Below are 21924 nucleotides of genomic sequence, written 5' to 3' on the forward strand. Positions count from 1 at the left end.
AGATCATTTTTCCTATGCTGGCTAATCCCTTATTTCCTGAACTTCATCAATTCTGTTTGTTCATTGAATGCTTCATGGAAGTCTTCCAAGTACTGTATGACAAATATATAGTAGGGCGCAGTCACCTAAATCTCAGGGTAACAGATCACTCTCCTCGCTCTGTAGTGTCAACATGCTTCCCATACCATACCATTTCACAACCCCTGGCATGAGTGAAATTTCCAGGCTTTTCATCTCCATCAGCCTCAAGAGTATAAAACACCATGATGAATTACAGATCTGAGAATAATGACACAAACACAGAAAACCAGTAATTTACTTTATTTTAAAAAGTCAAATTGATATAAGGGGAAAGAAAGAAAACTATTGAATCTAGAAGCTGGCACAGTATGTTACAGAAGATGTTAAGAGCGATTACAGTTCATTTCAATGGGCAATGCCACGAGCACCTTCAATGTAGTAGACTGATATAGCTCCATCCTAAGCATATGGAAGGAGAGCTAACGTCTGCCTCAAAAATGTCACATATTAACATTAATTAACAAATGAATGTCACATTGGCAAAAAAAAGAAAAGGCTTAATGTGGTCAAGAACCCTTATCCTGATCATGAACCCTTTTGTGGCAAGACAAACTATTAAAATCTGCATCAACCACTGGCAAACAGTCTTAATGCCATAAAATATGGCTATAAAGAATGCCAGTGGAATGGTCCATTTCAAAAGGGAACAGTCTTTCAAAAAACATGACACATAAACAGAGGGGATGGGTCAGGTTTGATTCCCAAAGTCTGGCAACATTTCCTCCCATAAAATGAGAAGGCTGTATTTATGATTCATGCTGTAAAGTGTAAACTTTATTAGTTCAGATAGAAAAAAAAGTTTAAAATGAACAGGATGTAAAAGCCCTTACATTACATCTAGACGTTATGGTTTGAGTGGAGGAGGTAGAATAGAAAAAAATAGAAAGACAAGCACTTCTGTAACAAAACATTCTACTGCTCCTGGTGCTACTTTATTCTAAAAAATGAAGTCTTGGTTGGCTTGAGGTCTTTAGTCTGTCTCTTCCTCCTCAGACTCGGATTCTGAAAAACAGAAGAGATTGCAGTCAATCACATACAAACATGTCCACAACCATTGTCCAACACCAGTATCAAAACCCTAACAAGCTTAGTTGCATAGAAAAATACATCAACTAGCAAATCAGGAGAAAGGATACATTTAAATTTGAGGGCAGAACTTTACTTCAGCCTTAATTATAGTAGATGTACAAATACAAGATGTGTCAAGGTTATGCCATTGGATTTAAAAAAAAAAAAAAATTGAATTGTATTTATTTATTTATTTGTTTTTTAATCAAACTCTGCCACTGTGAGTAGAGCTAAAACAGGCTCAAACACGTTCAACTACAGTGTCCTCCATAAATAATGATAAACGCTACATGTATTTAATTTTCGGGAAGAATGAACTTCAAGCAACAAGTCCTCAAAACAAAAGATAAAGATGGCTGCAATACAGGCCTGGCAGATCATTACCACAAAAAATACCTAGTGTCTGGTGGGGTCAACGGGTCGCAGACTTGCACGCAAAGGATTTTCAAACAAATACTAAACATAAGTGCTTCATTTGGACATTATGATTTCCCCTAAAGAAGAAAACATGCTTCCTTTTCCCAATACTTATGGAGGGCACTGTGTAAGACTCACCTTCCTCTGCATTCTTGAGCCATTCCACAAACTTTTTCATTTGTTCCAGGAAAACGCTTCTTCCTTTGGCAACATGGGCTTCGGTGTACCACTTCAGAATGGCTTCCTCACTCAAAACATCAGCTGAAAAAAAGAAAATGAAGACCATCCACAATGCAGTCAGGTACAGTCACAAGTTGGTACAGTTGTAATTTGCCAATGTTCACACAGAGAGCAAAGGTACCACTCATGGTTATCCTTACCTTTGTAGAGCAGTACCACAATCTTCTGGAAGGACATCATGAAGTGGATATTGTCATAGCAGTACTCCTGAATCTTCAGCAGCAGGGTGACTTCAGACAAGCCCTGGGAGGTGAACGCCTTCAGGAGAGGGCTGTATTGCTGGAAACAGAGAAACAAGTGTCATCAATGATAAGTTAAAAGCAGGCAGGGCATTCTAATCCAGAGACACAAATAAGTTAAACACAATTACAAGATAACTGTGATGAAAGACTATGATAGCTATGGTCCAGATGAGCAAAGTAAATTGACAACTTGAACAAACAGGGAGACTCATTTGAAAAGCTCAGTGACAAAACAAGCAGAACTGTCTACACACCTACAAAATAACCAGAAAGAAGGGGAAGAGATGTATTGTTGTCATGTTTTAAAAGGATCTAGATTTAATATTTCCCTATGTCTTACCTTCAAGTGTTTGATGGCTTGCTCCGTGACCAGCTCCTCTTTCTTGTTCCACTCCACAGAGCTCATCACACTGGACCACACAATTCCAATCATTGCCTGCTCTGAGATGTTGGTCTTCTTCATCTCCTCCCTGACATAGGCAATAATCTGCAGAAAAATGAGAACAGGCATCTTAATAAAAGTGTGGTTCTGACCTGGTTCATTTCCACCCCAAGCTAATAAAATGTGGAACCGTTACTAGACTATTACCGAACAGCACAATTCACCTGCACAGAGCGGTTTTCCAAGAAAAGATTTTGGGACTTAGACTCACCTCTTTGAATGGATCACCATGAGACATCATCTCCTGGAGCTCCTCCCGAAGCTCCTTACGGGCCCCGATGGACTGCTGATTCCTGGCAAAGTCGGACAGCTCCTTGAGCCCAGCTTCGGTGAAGTACTTTTCAAAGTGGTCACAGCTCCGCTTGTTGGCAGGAAACAGCTCCTGCAAGACACAGGAGAGAACATGCTTAACCTCTCTCCAACAGAGGACTTCTGTGACACTTCAAGGCAAGCTTGTCCCCATCATATCATCCCCATTCACTCTCCAACAGAGGACTTCTGTGACACTTCAAGGCAGGCTTGTGCCCATCATATCACCCCCACTGCACCCCACTAATTTGCTGATTTACACACTTTTACATTGACCCATGGAATGGGGTTTAACTTGTTTTATGTCCACATACAGTACCTTCGGAAAGTATTCAGACCCCTTCACTTTTTCCACGTTTTCGCTTTGTCATTCTGGGGTATTGTGTGTGGATTGATGGCAAATTCTTTTAATTGAATCCATTTTAAATTGAGTCTATAACACAACAAAATGTGGAAAAAGTGAAGGGGTCTGAATACTTTCCGAAGACACTGTATAACTTATAAATGGACTAAATCCGACTTGACCATCACTTCACACCCCAGTAAATAAGAAATCCCATCACCCAGTAAACTCACCATAAGCCTGTTATCCATGCCGACCTTTCGGAGACTGACAGCGACAGAGTTTATGTCCTTCTCATGGATCCAGGATTTGAAAAGTTTCACAGCAAAGGCTGCAGAGACACCTGGGCAAAACAAAACAAGGCATTCATTTCTGGCCTACCAGGTGAACAACAACAGACCTGAATTTCCTGTTTCAGGGAAGCAAATTACGTAACTACTGTAACATAACTCTTGACATTTTCACAAGTTAGTCTGGATAAGACCTTATAAGTGTACATATGCTAGCGCAACAAACCTTCTTTGACAAGGTTTTCATTGTAGAGGCTTTTAAGGATAGAGGCCGAAATGTTCCCATTCGCCAGCAGAATCCCAGTCAGCATGGCCAGCTTGTTGCGCTCAGACTCAGTGAACCCCTTCAAAAACAGCAGCAACTGCAGAGCAGAGAACAAGAAACTTTTTTTTCCCCACAGAAAATACATTAATTTAATGCATACACATTGAGCAACATTGCTGCAAACTTCACCATGGTAAAATGATATATTTTAGGACAAATTTCTCAAACAATTTTTTGACAATCTGTGGTGACAACAAGGGGACTAAACAGCGAGGAGCAAGTCTCATCTTGGAAATAATTTTGCACAAGATCATCAGCAATTTACCAACCTTCTTAATCTCCTCTTCAAACCCTTTCTCCAGGTACTTGTAACGCCTGATAAGCTTGTTAAAAACCTAGAAATGATAAGGAAACATTAAATCACTTTTCCGAAAACCATCCCAATCCAACTAGTTTTAGAATCAACTTTTTACCAGTCAGCAAAAATGGAATGCTGTTTGATATGGTAGCAAAACGTCAGAAGTCATGCAAGTGTACATTCAAATGTACCTGAGCATATGCTTGCATGGTCTCTAGGTCTTCTTGTGCTGTGAAGAGACAGAACTCTGTGCGGGTCATATCATCAGACAAGGTACCCCCTGGGGCTGAAATACAAAGAAAGATTTCATTAGAAAATGTGCAACCTATTTTACACACACCTATGGCACTTCATTCTCCTATTCAAGTAAAACAGCTTAGATCAACTTTAAGGCCCCCATACCCAGCATTCCACCAGCCACCAGGATGTCGAAGAGTGTCTCAGCATAGCGGCGGTAGTCAAGTTTGGCGCCAGAGGCATCAAGGAACTTTGCAACAGCTTCCAAATCAGAGCCAGTTTGATTCAGACCTTGTACAATGCTTTCCTGAAACTGGGTAGGGTCAAACCTCTCCTTTTCATCTGTTGAAAGATCATTACTTCATTAATCAAAATACCTGACAGCAGGACATTGCCCTGACAGTGCTGGGTGTATAGGTCAATCCAGACTGTAAATAATGATACCAGTGATTGCAATAAATCAAGTTAGACCCACCTCTTTTCCTAGTTTTGAAACGCTGGCCTGTTAGCGTTGGCTTCTGCTGCTTTTGATTACTCATAAAAGACACCTGGATGAGACAAAAGGAGAGCTGTTTAGCTCACTGTGTTGTGCAACTGCAAGCCATATACTGTATGTGGAGGTCAAGTGGACACTTGTGATAGGACAGTTCACGTAGCTAGCTAGTAGCTAAGAAACATGTCGGCATCAGAGAAAGAAACTTGTGACAGAGCTTTCTGCGTAGGCTGGTGGCCACTGAGCTATCCTTATTATGGAAGATCCATCATTATGTCGTGAGTGACTGTCTCTGCGAGGCTATCTAACGGATTTCACAACTATGGCTATAGCACAAAAGGTCCACTTGACCAAACAGATTATCGCGCCTCATCAGCAATCATCAGCCACACCACCACCAGGCAAACTCCGTACAATAGTGACATGTGTCACATTTCTATCAGCTGCCATTCAGCATATTATCTAGTTAACAGTTAAGAATTATTCCAAATAATTAATCTATTTAATGTTGAGCTACTGTCTGAGGTAGCTAGTTATGCAAAAATCTGTTTGCTAGCTAACTGTATTCACAGGCCCGGGAAGCTAACTTTAGCAACCAAAATAGCTAAGCTAGCTCATGTCTGACATAATGGAGCCCCATTGATCAGCAAGCTATCTAACGCAGGTGGCTGACAAGCTTGCCGGGTTACTGACAAGCGTGCTTAATAAATACAACACATCAACTGACACAGGCCATCCATTTACGACGTTATATTGATAAATGAGCGACACATTAATTTGCTAATAACACAGCAGAAGAGCACCCCTGCCTGACAGGTTGCTACAGTACTAGCTAGTTAGCTACGGTACTAGCAACAGGCGTAGTTAAAGCTGTCATATGCCAGATTCACGATCAAAAGCACACCGAATATTGTGTTTGAAGTCGATTTAGCGTTAAGTTGCACTACACAACAATGAATGACAGCTTACCGAAATCAAATTTTATCGAAAACAGTCGAAGAAACTCGAAGTACTGCGACACAGCTGGATCAAAAAATTCAGAGGAAAAGTAAGGTGCGTTGTACGCAAGCGCAGGCTTGATATGTGGATGAGTCCACTTCTGTAGGGAGAATATGATTCTAGAGCAAAATGATCTGATACCAAAATGATATGTAATGTTAAAATATTGGAGGAATGAACACCATAGATAACAAATTATACAAAATATGTCTTGCTTTTTTCTACGTATATTCAGGAAATTGGACTAAGCATACACACGGTATCCCTTCCCACCCATATTTTAAAGTAGCCATGCCATGCTTAACTACAGTTGGCACCCATGAGAAATCTACCCAGTGTTCCAGTGTTATTAATCTCACACTTATTTGGCATGGCTTTTTGGCTAGTGATGCGTTTAACACTTGTCATTACTGCTATGTAACAGATGACTTTGCTTCAGTTGGCCTGTGATGTCCTTGCTTTCATCAGGACTCTTACGTTTTTGCACTCGTCCTTTGTGTTGTGTTATGTGTCACAGGTGGCTGCAACATTGTAATTTACCCCCGGGATCAATAAAGTATCTATCTATCTATCTATCTATCTATCTATCTATCTATCTATCTATCTATCTATCTATCTATCTATCTATCTATCTATCTATCTATCTATCTATCTATCTAAGCGAACCTTTTAGGCACTGTAATAAATCATTATGAGATAGGGTCCTGACGTACTGCATGCCTGGCATACTGCATACTGTAAGCCCTCTTTCTACCTTCCCTCTGAGTGTTGTTTGAATGTTGTGCTGTCAGAGAAGGGTTGAAAACAGCACGTGGCAGTCTGAAAGCCACTGTAAGTATGGGTATGCAATTTGTTTCTAATATTCTATGTTGCAATACTTGTTTTACATTGACATCAATATGAGTCATTTGTTTTTATTTGATTTAAGAGCTAAAAAAAATAAATAGAAGGTGTAGATTTCTCTCCATCCGGCCCTGATTCTGAATATATAATTGTCATAGGCATGCTGGGTTTAAGAGCTATTGAAGACTGAAATCTGAAACCATATTGAAAAAAAAGAAAAGGTGTAGATTGTTTCCATCCTCTCATAACTCAGAATATATCATTTTTAAACATGTCACAATGGGTTTTAGAAGAAGGTTTGGGTTTTGCCCAACCCCTGTAACAACCAGCTCCACAGACATTCAGTCATGCTGTAACTGATTACTTTTCTGTTGACAGGGACATGAAGCCATTATCACACACTGTCCCACCCCCGAAGTCACCCACATCTGCCCAGAGGCCCTCAGTGAGCGGCCAGCCATGCCATTCTCGCCAGCACCTCTCTCCCTGCCCACCCTCCCCTAAGCAACAGCTCCCCCCTCATGGCCCCCCTGCTAGACCCCCCCCCCCCCGACCCCCCCTTCTAGGATAGTGGTTGGCAGCTCTATGGTGTGAGATGTCTCGTGGTCCTGGGAGCAAAACTTTCTGCTACTTTTATTTTATTTTCCATTAAGGGAATCTTTTTGGCCACTTGGTTATAGACCAATTTTGTAGAGTGACTGAGATGATGTTGCCCCATTGACTGTGCTTTTTCCTCTCCACCAGATTTTTGTAAGTCTCCCCAGGCCTCAGGGTCGCATTCCTGAGCAGTTTTGTTCCTCTTCATTTGCTCAGTTTGTAATGACAACCTGATCCACTCAGTGTGATTCCTATGCAAATCAGAGGCCCTATAAAAACAAAGATATTAATTCCAAAATTACATGAACTATTATCCTTGCATTAAGATGGACTCAATTCAACTTATTGAGTGATTTGTTGATGACATTTTTGCATTTTAGCTAATTGTAAGAGTGTCATAGCAAAGGGTCTGAATACTTATGTACATGAGGTATTTCTGTATTTCAATTTGAAGAAATTTACAGAAATTTCAAAAAACCTGTTTTCGCTTTTGACATCAATATTCAATAGCCTGTATTAGAGATGAAAGGTTAAACAAATCTGTTCCACGCTTCGCAATCTGGCTTTAGACCTGGTCATAGCACAGTCTCAGCAGCTACACTTGTCTTAGATGATGTTTAGCGTTTTACTAACAACACACATATGCTTTGCAATGATGTCATTGGCCACAATTTCTTCACATGTTCACCTATCCAAAATATTAATAAATTGAGGAAATAAAACAACGCTGATCTTCACTGCAACGGTGTTATGGTCATATGCAATGACCGCATGAGGACTGCACCCAGACATCTTATGTTGAATTCTGAGTGGATGTGCTTTCTTGCTTCTTAGGAGGATTTTAAGTAGATAATAGCCCCAGACTAAGTGGTAGGGCTGACTAATACTTGAGGTCAAACAAGCAATGGCTCCATTTAAGAGGTCATAACTCAAGGGATATGCTGACAAGCTAATAACTGAGCACAACTGGCACACCTCCATAAAAAAATTCACCAAGGATGGTTTTAACCTCATGAAATAAATATCATAGGCCCATTAGTCTCATAAATTATTGATACCACTTGAAATCCCAAAACCAGGCAGATCAGAGGAAGTCTCAAAATACTGTCTTCACCAAAAATGTGAACTGGGTAGCATCTACTATAGAACCTGTAGAGTAACAATTACAGGACACATCGCTAGTAATAAGGCTACCAGTTGGTTATTCTCAACAGAGAAATGTTTTTCTAATCTCAATGTGGTAAAGTGGTTTTAGTTTAAGTACCATATTTAGCTTGGTTTGCATTTGCTAAGTGGCCTTACAACAGCTCAATTGTGTTTGTACAGTGCATAGCACTTTATTGTGTGCATTGACTGACTGGAAGAAGTATCAATGCTACAGTACATGTACAATAAGTCAGCCCATGCTTCACAGACAGCTAAACAATTCATCATCAAACTGGAGTCAGGAGTACGTCTTTATCCAATTTAACAACAAAATGTGAAACTATAACAAATACAGAAAATGTTTATTATCAGTCAGCACAGGCTAAACAATGTAATACACAATGTCAAACAATGTAATAATACATGTAATAAATGCCTAGCTGATAGCCAGACGAATAAAACATAACATATGCTTAGCATAACACAGGGACATTTGCTGTTAACTAGCTGGAGGAATGCTAAGAAAGATCCAAAAAATGGCTTGCTTACAAAATTGAAATCAAACCCCATTTTCACAAAATAATATTCAATATAGCCAGGTAAGATGCTTATTCAAATAAACACACAGACAATGCCACCTAGGACGAAACCACAAAGGGATAGCAAAGGAAGGAGAAACCAAACCAAAAATGTGCGGCAGGCACAATTTTCTAACCAACAACTTTTCTTCCAGTAGAACTGATAATATCACAGATAAGCAATAGTACCTGTCTTTAAACACTAGAGGGAGACAACTTTCAAAGACAAGAAAAACATCTTGCATGAAACATGACAGTAGTGGATAAGGAGGTTTGTTATGTTTGTGGTCAACAAGGCAGCCTGTGGAGTTATTAGCTATATGTGTTGGCAATGGAGCAGGAGCATGGGTAGGATGTGGCATGTAAGATGTGGTGTGGTGCGGTTGGGGTTTTGAACAGGGAACAAAGAGACTGGAAATGTATTACAGAGTGGATGGTATTGTTGATCAGATGCTGTGATTATAAGTTTCTGGTGTTATTCTCAACAAATACATCTGCATGTATTGCATGGTGAAGATTAACATAGGTGTGTGTGTGTGCTCAATTACCATGCACCAGTGCCTACCTTGATGGTCCCATTGGTAATAAAAGCATCATTGGTTAGCATCATGGTGTAAAATCTGAAAAGTAGGAAGTCTAGTCACAAAGGGGGCTAGTCCTTAAAGCAACTGTAAAGTCGTAGCTGATTTTCCCAGCACTGCACATTTCCCATCGAGTTGCCATGATGACTTCACACACGCAAAATAGGCTACATTTCATGTTTTTGAGTCCAAAACTCAGCAATTTACTTTTTTTAATTAACCTACTTTCACCAAAAGGGGGAGACAGAATATAAAAATGGTGCCTTCAGAAATTCCTGTAGGTGGCGACACAGACTGTTGAAATGGTTGAAACTCAAGAGGTCTGAATTGGAAACTCGGGAGAGCTTTCCAGGCCGATCCACAACGCAAAGGCACACTGATGTGATACATTATAATGTTGATTTACAAGGCATCATTGTTGCAACAATGTGCAGATCATCACATATAATAGAGTATACATTGTATACGTTTTAAGTAAGCCATACTTTCTTTTGTGTATTTAAGCTGTGATGAGACAACCATGACGACAAGTATGTGCTTATACTGTATAGCATGCTCAGATTCGTCATGTCCATGTCATGTGGGCCTAGAAGACATGCTTTGTCTGTTCCCTGCTTGACACTCCCTTGGAGGGCTGGATCCCGGCAGGAGGCTTGGCCCCTCCTCCCTTTCCCAGCCTGCAGAACGGTGGGAACTTGGTAAAGGACAGCCCATAATTGTGCACTATTTTTACCTCACTGTGCACAATCTGTCAAGGGCTGCTCCCCTGGGGCCTGCCGCCGGCAGCCTCCCCAAGCCGCGGAATTTAACCCGGGACAACTCTCCAGATGTGATGGAAAACATCTGGGCAGCTGCCTACAGGCCTGTCCACTCCCTCCCTCTCTCTCTCTCTCAGCCCCACTGGTACCACTGATAAATGGCATCCCACTCCCAGGAATGTGCAACCTAATCTAATGGAGTGGTGGTTTAGGCTTGCAGCGCCCTTGTCACTAATATACTGTGGCTGATTAGATCTGAAAGAACATGCAAAGGGAGAGTCCTTACAAAAGCTAATGTTGTGTTCTGTTCTGTGTCACCCATGGCAGGTTGTCAATACTTGCTGTACCATGGAGATAATCTTCGAGTGACTGGGGATGAACTGGTTGTACATCGTCTAAATGCTTCAATGGTGATGCATGTGCATACATGTTGCAACAATTCTTTCAAAACCAACAAAATCACAGAGGGTAGTCAAAGTAATTTATTTTGTGTTGCTTTGTTTTTTAATTTAAAAAAGATTACTTGTAAATGTGTTACATTGAGTACTATTGAAACACTTCCATGTTCTGTCTCTCAGCACAGATTACATTAGGCACACAACAAGAATGCATACATCATTTGCGTTTCTATTTTGTCCTTTACTTCAAATACATACACAGGAGAGAGAAAGAGGCTTAACCTTTGCAAACTGCATTGAAATCTCAAACTGTACAGAGCTGAGAAGCAAAAACACACTTCTATTCAGCTTAACTTCCCTGTGCAAGGAAAAATAACCACCATTCCTCAAGTCAAGCTTGTTTTCTGTGAAATTACAAAAAACATATAAAAAAGTTTTAAAATTAAGGTACACCAGCAGAATCTAAGGAATGTGACTAGAACAGTTTGGCTGAGCTATACCTCCACATTGTCACCAGCGAACTAATTTGTTAACTTTGAAATCAACAGTACAAAACCCCTACTAAAACAACCAGATAAAGAATACCATATTAAATATACTTCAAAATATAGCACTCACTTTACTGATCAGCGACATTGGCATATGTGTAAAATACCAAATTTGAACACAGGCAGAGTAGACAGTAAAGCTGTGATTGGTCGATTTCTGAGCATTTCTGCAAACTTCCCAAGAATGTATGGGCACTCCAAAAACAGTTTGGGTTTGCCCCCCAAAAAACACCATTTATTATTAGCAAGAGTGGGCCACTAAAAATAAAACAGCCCACATTGCAATGGCAAAAACATAGATATTTCTGCAACACAGCAATAAGAGAACTAGCATAGGGTACTATAATTCACCTCTATGTATTCCATCCATGCTAGGTCTACAGCTTTAGCCTATGTACAGCTGATGTGTATGATACAGTGCGAGTGTGGTTGCTTTGGGCATCTCTCAACACTTGCTTGAGGATCGTCTGTCGCAGACTGCAGGACTCAATCTCCTGTCGGCACTGTATATCCTGCCACTACTTTTCAAATCTCAGGCCAAGGAGCAGAATGCTATTGATGGGAATATGCAGCAATCAGGCAAAGAGTACATTTCCCTTTCACACAAGAGGCCCTCTACTTTGTGATAAAAAGACTGATAGCCCTAAATCTGGGAAAGTCATCAGGGAACTGTGAGGTCCCCTCACTCCCTGTGGGTGGGAAATTCCTGTCCATCCTACCTGTCTACGACACAAACCTCAATAAAGGCATAGGGGCATGGGGGGGACCTTCTGTTTCCTGATAAATTAAATACAGTGTGAAGGATATGAATCTGTACTATTCAGTTAAGTCATGAGGATGCAGTTTAGAATAACGCTTTTGTACATCTTTATTGAGTAAAGCTTGGCGATGTAGGAGACCTGTACTTAGAGAACAACTGGAGAGGACATGGAGATTGATCACATGTTCAGAGTGATGTCAAAACGTCTTGGCCCATGTTAATAAGGTCCCCATTTCAACTGCTTTTGGCATTTAGTTACAATGATAGACTTAATAGGGGCCTTTTGCCTTTTTGGTTTTCAATTACAGTCCAAGACTTGACTAGACAATGACATGAAACAAGTCATGGTACGGAGTAGGGACCAGCTGAATGGCACATGGGAGCTGTAGATACAAAGTGGTTTACAATCACCTCGCAAATTGCATTTGACAAGCTTTGACGCTTCCACTGAACCACCCACTGTACTATATGCTGTGTAGGTGTCAGAAAAGTACAACAAACAAACGAAAAAACAATCAAATCAATATTCAGACCAGATTCTTACTTTTTTAAACTCACCCAGGTGAACCTAACAAGTGCAGTCATTTAGTTCATTAACTTTAAAAAAAACAAACCATCAGGGCTAGCTCAAATGCTGTCTGGTCATTTTCATTCTTAAGAGTTGCCTTTTCAGAGCTCAAACAGACAGGATGACCCAAAGCCAGTTTAGGGCTGTGGCTTGTTGCCACTTTCTTGGCCCTAATAGAAAACTCTGAAAATGGGTATAACTTAGCATGACAGGGTATGATGTCACACAGCCTGTATAGCCTCAGCAAGCACAACAATCATCATCATCATCATCATAATCATCATCACCGCTATTTGATTGAAGGAGATCTCATGTACTTCTTTCTTCCCCCCCCACCCCCATCTTTAAAAACAATAGAAGTCACTACTTTTCTTTTTTAACACCCAACTCTCTCTTGTGCACCTATTGGCATGCAACCCTGTGGGGGGCTCTCTCTACCAAACGTGGCAGTGCAGATACATATTAAGGTGATTGAATGATTCTGAATGGGAGAAATAAGAGGCAATAACAACAAAAAGAAGTAGAGTAATTGCACAGTCATTTGGAGGGGCTGGGGGTGGAGGTTGGGTCTGATGGTCAACTGTCCCAGAACTGACATCCCAGTGCTGTTGTAGGAGGCGGTGTCCTTATGGCGAAGGCACAGACACCTCCAGTAGGCGGTTGTTCTTGCGTTTGCAGGCAGCGCTGTTGCCATTCTTGGGACCACCTTGGATAAACTTCACACAGACCGTGTCCTGCTTGAACTGCACCAGAAACCTGTTGAGAGATGGAGGGAGGAAGGAAACACAGTCAGTCATAATGGGATTTGACTGTCGGCACTAACAATCAGAGGCCAAGAGGGCGGTTTGGTTCTTACTCGTCTGAGATGTCGATGTTGATCTGCTCCCTGTCGGCTGTGGTGGCCCCTGTGCGGTGAAGTTTGGTGATGATCTCAATAAGATGCTCGCTGCTCAGCAGAAAGTCTCCTTTGGCAGCTGACGCAGAGCCCTATGGGTGAAAAGCACAAAAGGGTGTCACTTGTCAGTCCGGGGGCAGATCACCTCATATACCAAACAAAAACTCCATAACTGCCTTTAAATGTAACATTTGTGATGCTTTGAATCCATAGAGCGATGAAGCACAACATCATTAAATACAACAATCTGAGAAATGTGTATGTGTATCTCACAGTAACTGGTGTGGGGTTCCCTCACCTCTTTCAGCTTGAGTGCGAAGAAGCCGTCACTCTGAGTGCTGACCGACACACTGGTCAGGTCTGGCAGGGGCACGCTGACCTTCACTTGGCCGGTCTTCTGGTCAGCCAGTACAAAGTTGTTCTTGGTCAGGAGGAATATTCTCGCAGCACCCTGTAACAAAGAGAGGCTGGCTTTACTGTATTCTCTATGCAATGGTCATAGCTTAAGTAAAAATGTGTAGCAAAAACACAGTGTTCAAATTATAGTATTTTTATAATAATAATCTTTAACTACTGTACAGTGTATATACTACACAGTAGCTATGACAGTCTGAAGGGTTTAGACAGTTTGAACAGTATCTGACTCCTGTTCAGACATGTCCATTCATTCCCTCAAGCTTCAGTACATTTAAATGAGCAGTCAAAGTTTTCAGAGACTGCCTGTTTGCTGAGACACAGTACTCACCTTGCCGTTGGCCCTGTTGATCTTGTTCACCACGTCAGCCAGGAGGACCTTCTCCTCCACAGTGCTGCTCAGCTTCTGGTACTTGGGGTTATTGCTGATCTCCACATAGTCACCTTTGAATGGCTTACTCACACTGAAACAGAGAGGAACCCATAACAACATGTTATGCACAGGAAAAAAAGGGCCAAGCTGCACAAAACATTATCAAGTGTACAATCTCAGCTTCACAGTATGTCAAACATACAATGTTTACCTGAGAATAGAAATGTTTATCTGAACAATATGGAATACATCGGCCCCAATTTGCATGTACAAACATTTGTAAAATTGAAGCAAAGTCGGGCAACTTTACTGTAATATCTTGAATAGACACAGTGACAAATAATCCAATGGAAGTTTTGAATACTGCGTCTAACTCTTTTTGCAATGCAAAAAAATATTTAAAAATTACCATTGTTTACTCAAAACCATTGTTACAATCAAGCTACAATACAAATCATGCTGTAGAGTATTCTCAGTTGAAAGGTATTTTTTTGCTCTGCCCAGTACCATTTGCTGAATCAGATTTTGGCCCTTAGTCTTGAATTAAGGGACATCAAAAGATTTTGAAGGGCACATACAAGACGAGCAGCATTTCCCTGTACTGTACCTGCTGGGGTACAGAGCCTTCTTATCTTTGAAGATCTCACTAGCCTCCAGTTTCTCCTCATAGATGGCCTTCTTCTCTTCTGTGAACTGGCTCCTGTATTTCTTGCACTAATCCGACAAAACACAACACGTACTGTCAATTCTTGAAAGATTGTTATACAGAAACAATAGACTGGGTGTCCAGAATGATGGTGTGTACAATACAACCATTAGGGTCAGAAGGATTAGTAGGCCAACAATTCAAAAGAAAGAACAAGGAGATTAGAGGAATGTCACTAACTCTCCAGAGGTGGAAGATCCTTCTCATCTCTTTGTGGGCTCCCTCCAGGAAGAGGTAAGGTCGGGCGGGCCAGTTCTTGTCTACGGGGGACATGGAGGGCATGGTGGTCTTCAGGCCAAGGAAGTACTTCTGCATCTGGAAACAAAGAGGCACATACTCAATACCCCCTTTCAGTCCTCCTGGATTACTATTGACATTCAGACATACATATCGGATCCAGTAGGATACTCTGTATTAATGCTTAGGTGATTAATGGCTCATTCCTGCCCCACTTACTATTCTCTGGATGGTGAAGTCATAGATTTTCTTGCCAGCGTTAGCCCTGAAGAACTTCCTGTACTCCCGGCGCACCTATAACCAAGAAAATGGCTGTCAATCATCTATCGCTATGGTGATAACATGAGGCACAGGCCAAGACAGGAAAGATGACAACATTTATAAACAGGACACTATAACAACAGAGGTGTTAGTGACAAACAATGAACCCAAGCAGCAGATCAACAGAGAACAAACAGGGAAAAAACTCCTAGGTTGAACTGATGAGCACTATCTTGAATGAGAATGGGATTTTCCCAACGGTTTGCTGAAAATTGAATGTTGTTAATCAATGACCTTATTGCTGACTTTAATCACACTGATTTAATCAAACTTAATGATTGTTAAGAGGTTTTGAGAGCTGCTCTGTGGCAGTGGTGATGTGCTGTCAATTAACAAGATGAGAGGATTGGGGCCACTCAGTGAGTCAATGATGATGAAAAAGACTGAGTAGAAATGAGCATTCGACAGTGCTAGCTGAACTAATACTGCACAACAACAGAGACAAAACAATCACATAACAGTAGACACACAGGTAACAACAAGGAAACCTGGACAAAAATATTTAAAAGACTACAGACTGGTTTAAAAAGGACATTTAGAGGGTTAGACAGCTTTGCATGCACAAGATGCATACAGGACAGACTGGTAGACAGGTGGAGGGAGGGAGAGACAGACAGACAGACAGACATCCAGGCAGCCTCTGCATTGTCAGTCAGGGTCAGCGCTTTTGACCTTTCTGTTGAGAGGCAGCAATCTTCATGAACCGGGGGGGAAAAAGCATCTGTCACTCAATCATTCAGAGTCATCTTATCTAAAGCCCAGAATTATACTGTAGGAGCAGATTTAACTTTATGGAGAGGAACCACTGGTTGTGAATAGACATGTGTGTCAATGCAAGCATAGCTCTAAGGGAGGGAGGGTGGGAGAGGACGTCTTTTAGTTATGGGCGCCCAGGTAATCAATCACTCTGATTTTTGCATTGGGTGGCTGGTGCATAGTTCAGGTACTCTTGACTTTGACAGACTGAGGCTGGCTGCATGCTAGCACTGTCCCTGCCCCTCCAACACCAGAGACAAATACTGGGGTATGCCTGGAGGCTTTGGGGGTAGCTGGGCAGTGGGCAGGTACCTTGAGTCCCAGCCAGTAGGCCCAAATGACGGCGACGGCGTGCTTACGCCTGGCTTCCTCCTTCAAACGCTTCAGTTCCCTGCGCGCCTGTCAGGGAAGGAGTAAGAGAGAAGCAGGAAAGAGTGAAGGGAGGGATGATAAAGACAGGCATGGAGGAGGAGGTGGAGACACACATCCTGCCCTGTCTGAGGGCACACGTCACACACGTGTCACACAAGAGCCCTGTCTGATCACCAAGACCATGGAGATGAATTAATCCACTCAAGGGAGAGCACTTATCAATCTGCATAGAAAAAGCAGTTTGGTAAATGAATATTATGGTTGGCACAAAATGATACATTTCCATTGCATAATGGACAATAAAGTTATATTCTAATATCTACATTGACTAGAGCCTTCTTGAGTGACACAGACTTGGTACTTCAGAGTCAAAGGGCAGGAGCAAAGGTCACAAAAGTCAGGCAGGGGGTCACTTCAAGGTTCCAAACACTACACACTAAAAAAACTAAAAAGCAAGTCTCAAAGTATCAGCAAGCAAGGAGGCGTAACATGCACACACAACCCATCATGAGAACATACAGCGAGAGGAGACAGCATGCTGAAAAAGGTGAGGCTAGGGCCTAAGGGGAAAAATAAAAACACACTCCAAACATGTCCTCTGGTAATGATGGAGGAGCTATGTCAGCAGTATGAGAGTGTGTTTGTTACCATTAACTGGGCCACTTGGCACAGGAGTGGACAGTGCCTATTGTGATGTCAGTAGTAGTGTGTGGTAACATCCCGCCGATCCCCGCCCCGGGTGCCCGTCTGCATCAGTTATAATCCATCAGCTGCGCAGCAAAGAGGCTTAAGTAAGTGTATCCTTACCCCACCCCCACCCCTCACCCTTATTATCAGTGCCCTAGCCTACCAAGGCCAAGGTTCAGAGGCATTGTAGCCATCTATCACCCACATTACCCCATTACAGACTAAACAGCAGCTAGCTGGGAAAGCCAGCATGAGGAGCTCGGGTCTTGGTCCTCCTTGGACTTTTCCTCTTTTCATTCTAACATGCAATTTAGACGGGTTGTATGGTACCTTATCATGCATTATAGATGGTATTGAGGTAAAGGGGGGGGGGGGGGCAGAGGATAGAGACGTTCGGGGTCCCTCCAGTGTTTAGCTAATGCAAGGGTCTGGGATTGGTTTGATGGAAATGGCGGCATATGGATGTTGACGAGCTTCCCAAATACCTTAGTGCCTTGCCAGCCGGCCCAAATGACCGACACAGCATGTTTATTCCGTGCCTCCTCCTTTAGACGTCGCAGTTCTCTCCGAGCCTGAGGAAGTGGTGGGGGTTTATTTTCATTGTGTATTGAAGGCACCAGGGAGGTTGGGTGGTTGTAAAGAAAGCATGAAGGAGAGTATAATGTGCAATGAAGTAGCAGAAAGATGAAAAGATTAAAATATGGAAATAAAAATATGGATTAAATCTACCCTTTGAATTTGTACCACTGAGTAATATGAATAAGCATCTGTTTCCCTGAAAGGTTTCCCTGAACATAGTAAATGTCTATATCTGATACTGATCATGTTCATATCACTTTGTGACTACTGTATATGACCATTTGGCACCGAGGTAGAACTAGACACGGCCTGGCTTGGCACTGTGTTAGCGCACACAGCACATTTGAACTCTAATGGCACTTTGCTAGCCAGATTCAACGTCCTTGGGATTTGCCAAGAGGGGGAGAATGAATAGCTAACCAATCGAAATGACCCATAAGTACATAAGTTAAGCCACACGCAAGTGCTTTGGTCATGCAACATGTAGCATATACACTCACTGAACACTTTATTAGGAACACTATACTAATACTGGGTAGGGCCTCCCTTTGCTCTCAGTCTAAATTCTTCATGGCATTTATTCCACAAGATGTTGGAAACATTCCTTTGAGATTCTGGTCCATGATGACATGATTGCATCACGCAGATTTTTCAGGTGCACTTTCAAGCTGTGAATCTCCCGTTCTACCACATCCCAAAGGTGTTCTATTGGATTCAGATCCGGTGACTGGGAAGGCCACTGAAGAACACTTGTCATGTTCATGAAACCAGTTTGAGAGACCATTCCCTACACCATTACACCACCTCCACCATGAGAAGGTGTACAGTTGTTCCTAATAAAGTGCTCTGCGAGTGTATAATAGGCTTCACGATCATAAAGCCTAGCGTTTCACTGCAAAGAGTTTCAGAGGTCATCCTTCCAAAGGATAGCAGTGGTAACAAGTAAAATGTTCAGAATGACATCATCTGAATCCCTCCATCCACTATGGATGGACTGCAGTCCTGACAAGTTATGCATGGACTGTTTTAAGAGATTAAGTATAGAATGGCAATCTAAGCCCCATAAAGTGCTAACGTATTATGACCACATGATCAGTAAAGCTATCTGAAGTGATAAGGCTGCATGAAATAGTGTGTCCACAGTATGGTCATGATGGTGCTGCATCAACGTGAACACATGATACTGTCTCCCTTCTGATTATCTGATAATAACATAATTATCAGATCATACACAGCGGAATGGAAAGAAAAATGTCAACATGAAAACAATAGACTGAGAAAAACAAGGGAATGAAAAGGAGAGTTGAGACTTTGATGTTGTTTCCCTAGAGAGAGAATAAGGCTCCATAGCAGTAACAGGATTCTAGCAAATAAAGTTAAGGGTAAAATATGTTAGTGGTAAACTTCCCAATATCCCCAAAATGACACCTAAGGGACAATAAAACAGATGAGTAACAGAACACTGTTGAGGAAAGTTAGTGGACCACTGGACAACAAAGGGACGAGGGGCCATTCAAGGATGCGTCTCATTCAATCGGTTGGTTTCAAGGAGGGGCGGGACATAGAGGGGGATGACGGACAGCTGGGATGGCGACACATGATGGCAGGCTTGTAAAATACCTGAGTCCCCTGCCAGAATGCCCATATGATTGACACAGCGTGTATTTCCTGTGCCTCCCGCTTTAGGCGCCGCAGCTCCATCCGAGCCTGGTGGTGTTAGGTGGGGCAGGTTGAAGTACGTAGGGAGGGCAGAGATGGAGGTGAGGAGTGCACAATTAGAGAGAGAGGAAGAGAGTGAGAAGAGTAGCAGCAGTGATCAGCCGAAGAAGAAGATTAAAAGAAAAATAGGAGTGCTCCAGTATAGCTTTCCTGGGAGACCTGCATGGGCCATATGTTATAATACTGTATTTCTTTGCCTGGCTTATTTGGACAAGGCACCTTGCTAAAGCAAAAGGCAAGGAATTGCCCATCCATGCTATTCCAAATATTGTTATTCTACGCATACTATTGCTTTAGTAGTATAGAGTCTTTAGTCAATGTTATAGAGAGAGCATAAGAAATGTAAGTTTGAGAGACATCTGACCCCTCCTACCCCCTACTGATATTCTCCCAGTGAGGACTCAGTAGACCAGCATTACCTGGGTCCCATGCCAGTACGCTGCAATGGTGGTCACTGCCTCCTTGCATCTCTTCTGATACTTCAGCTCCCGCAAGATCTTGCGGGCCTGTTGAAAAGTAGTGCTTTTAAAATGTGCCTATATTGCCTCTGTCACAGACACACATCCTCTGGTTTCTCACTGTTTATGCCAGGTCACTGCTTTTTCCCCCTCTCACTGTTTATGTGGTCATGAACATACCTTCCAGCCTCTGATGAAGGACTGCATCACTATGGTGGCACTCTTGATCTTCTGATATTTCTTTTGTTGCTGCAAAAAAAAAAAAGGGCAAACCCATTAGTGCTCAACAAAATAACATAATTTGATCTACAGACAACATATCTCTACAGCTGTAACATACAGTGTAACAACTGCAGTAATCATCACGTTGGGTATTCATGAAAATGAGAGGAGAAGAGAAGTCATGACTATGATGGTGCGCAGTGTGTTGGGTGTAGTAGAAGCAGCTCACCGCGTATCTGCGGTACCAGGCGGCCACCACCACCTGGCTCTTCTTCAGCAGCAGGAAGTGGGTACGGCACTTCCAGCCACGGTAGATCTTCTGTATGAGTGTGGCCAGTTCCTCCAGGCACAGCCTCCTCCTCTCCTCCAGGCAGAACAGCTGTGGACACCAGGCCCAGGGGAACAAGGAGGTCATCATGAGGAATACAGTCAGAACTTGAACATGGACAGGAAATATGAACACTATAATATACCATTTACACTATACAGTTCTGGGATGTGTAAATCAATAAGTACACAGCTATGAGCAAAACATTGGTCGCAATGACAGGATGTAATTTTGTGATTCTCCCACTTTCAGTGTGGTTTTTATAAAGGCGCCCTATCGCCATTGTTGTACAAGGACTACCTAGGAACATACAGCATGTGGATACCACCAGGTATCAGGCGGTTGCAAAGATGAGACAGAATTCACAGCGATACAGCAGCCTTTCCTTCTGCCTTTTGGCACAAGCCCATATACTGGAAAATGGGAAGACTGAGTGGGTACTACAACACATTCTTTGCCTCAGACACAAGTCCCAGACAGCTGTCAGGGAATGGAGACATACAGGATAGAGGCTCAGCAACCTAGACGAACCTGACCTAGATCCCCACCCTGATAGTCACAGTCCTTTGCACCTGGGAGATCGAGATAGCTAAAGCCCTGTATGACATGACATGCAGATCATGGATAAGATAAGACCAACCCACATGCCACCATGTTGTTACTAGCTTTGTTGGGTCTCCTGGAGAGTGTGTTCCACCACTGCAGAGTCTTCAAAGCCCATGCAATGTACAGTTAACATTCATTTCCCATGCCCAGTGAGCAGCAACAGGATGGATAAGTGAAATCATGTGTTTCCAGAATGTTGGTTAAGTGCTAATTACTAGAAAATGGCTCAAAGAGCAAGACTTCCTGCTTGGAAACCTTCTTAATGCAGTCAAACGAAGAGCATCAGCTCACTGAACTCTAATATTAGCCATACAAATTAGCCAAACAATTTCTCCTTACATAAAATCGAAGACTTTTGTAGTCATTTATACAATTGGACAAACACCGGGTTTGGCTGTTCTTAATAAAGTTCTCACATAGTTAAAAAATGCATGAAGTTGGACCTTTAACACAATTTAAGGGGCCAGGTGGGCTGTGAGTGATTATGTCAACAGTAAATGTGGAGGCGCTACCGTTCTGGGGTTCCTGATGAAGATCTTTGAGCGTCCGTAGGCAAACTCCTCCGCTGGAACCTGAAGGTCAGACAGCAGCACCTCTACTCCATCCCTGTAGGGGGACAGATGGTTACATTCTTTACTACACACAGGGGGCAAAACAGAGCCAGTTAAAATGAAGGGCAGAGGGAAGGAG

At 42.3% G+C, this 21924-nt stretch overlaps 2 protein-coding genes across 5 annotated transcripts in view; both read right to left on the reverse strand.

Moving 5' to 3' along the window:
- Window positions 1-306: 306 nt before the first annotated feature.
- On the reverse strand, window positions 307-5826 carry LOC310813428 (eIF5-mimic protein 2-A-like). The gene is made up of 12 exons (XM_083682434.1): window positions 5755-5826; window positions 4768-4840; window positions 4458-4634; window positions 4247-4341; window positions 4027-4092; window positions 3659-3794; window positions 3376-3485; window positions 2702-2872; window positions 2389-2535; window positions 1947-2085; window positions 1705-1827; window positions 307-1083 (listed from the first exon to the last, which is right to left on the reverse strand). Exons 2-12 carry the CDS (start codon window positions 4829-4831, stop codon window positions 1052-1054), a joined length of 1260 nt encoding a protein of 419 aa, XP_083538560.1. The 5' UTR covers window positions 4832-4840; window positions 5755-5826; the 3' UTR covers window positions 307-1051.
- A 4928-nt stretch (window positions 5827-10754) lies between these two features.
- myo1b (myosin IB) overlaps window positions 10755-21924 on the reverse strand; it is a 57925-nt gene continuing 46755 nt past the window's right edge. The window contains exons 19-31 of one of the 4 annotated variants that reach the window (XM_083682240.1): window positions 21747-21840; window positions 20530-20679; window positions 20259-20327; window positions 20040-20126; window positions 17808-17894; window positions 16576-16662; window positions 15406-15480; window positions 15130-15264; window positions 14851-14957; window positions 14202-14334; window positions 13755-13907; window positions 13418-13548; window positions 10755-13317 (exon numbers count right to left, since the gene is read on the reverse strand). In XM_083682240.1, coding sequence (XP_083538366.1) covers window positions 13188-13317; window positions 13418-13548; window positions 13755-13907; window positions 14202-14334; window positions 14851-14957; window positions 15130-15264; window positions 15406-15480; window positions 16576-16662; window positions 17808-17894; window positions 20040-20126; window positions 20259-20327; window positions 20530-20679; window positions 21747-21840 — 1438 coding nt within the window. In that variant the 3' untranslated portion in view covers window positions 10755-13187. Of the gene's footprint in view, window positions 13318-13417; window positions 13549-13754; window positions 13908-14201; window positions 14335-14850; window positions 14958-15129; window positions 15265-15405; window positions 15481-16575; window positions 16663-17807; window positions 17895-19521; window positions 19609-20039; window positions 20127-20258; window positions 20328-20529; window positions 20680-21746; window positions 21841-21924 lie in introns of all 4 variants that reach the window. The other 3 variants (XM_083682239.1, XM_083682241.1, XM_083682242.1) reach the window with 3 other exon arrangements.

The sequence above is a fragment of the Argentina silus genome (genome assembly GCF_951799395.1).
Source record: "Argentina silus genome assembly, chromosome: 12".
NCBI lineage: Eukaryota > Metazoa > Chordata > Actinopteri > Argentiniformes > Argentinidae > Argentina > Argentina silus.

Coding starts and splice junctions, on each gene's coding strand:
- LOC310813428 (XM_083682434.1), bottom strand. CDS start 4,831: ATGAGTAATCAAAAGCAGCAGAAGCCAACGCTAACAGGCCAGCGTTTC. Junction 2,873..3,375: donor GCATGGATAACAGGCTTATG/GTGAGTTTACTG, acceptor TGTGTCTTGCAG/GAGCTGTTTCCTGCCAACAA. Junction 2,086..2,388: donor AAGCCATCAAACACTTGAAG/GTAAGACATAGG, acceptor CTCTGTTTCCAG/CAATACAGCCCTCTCCTGAA.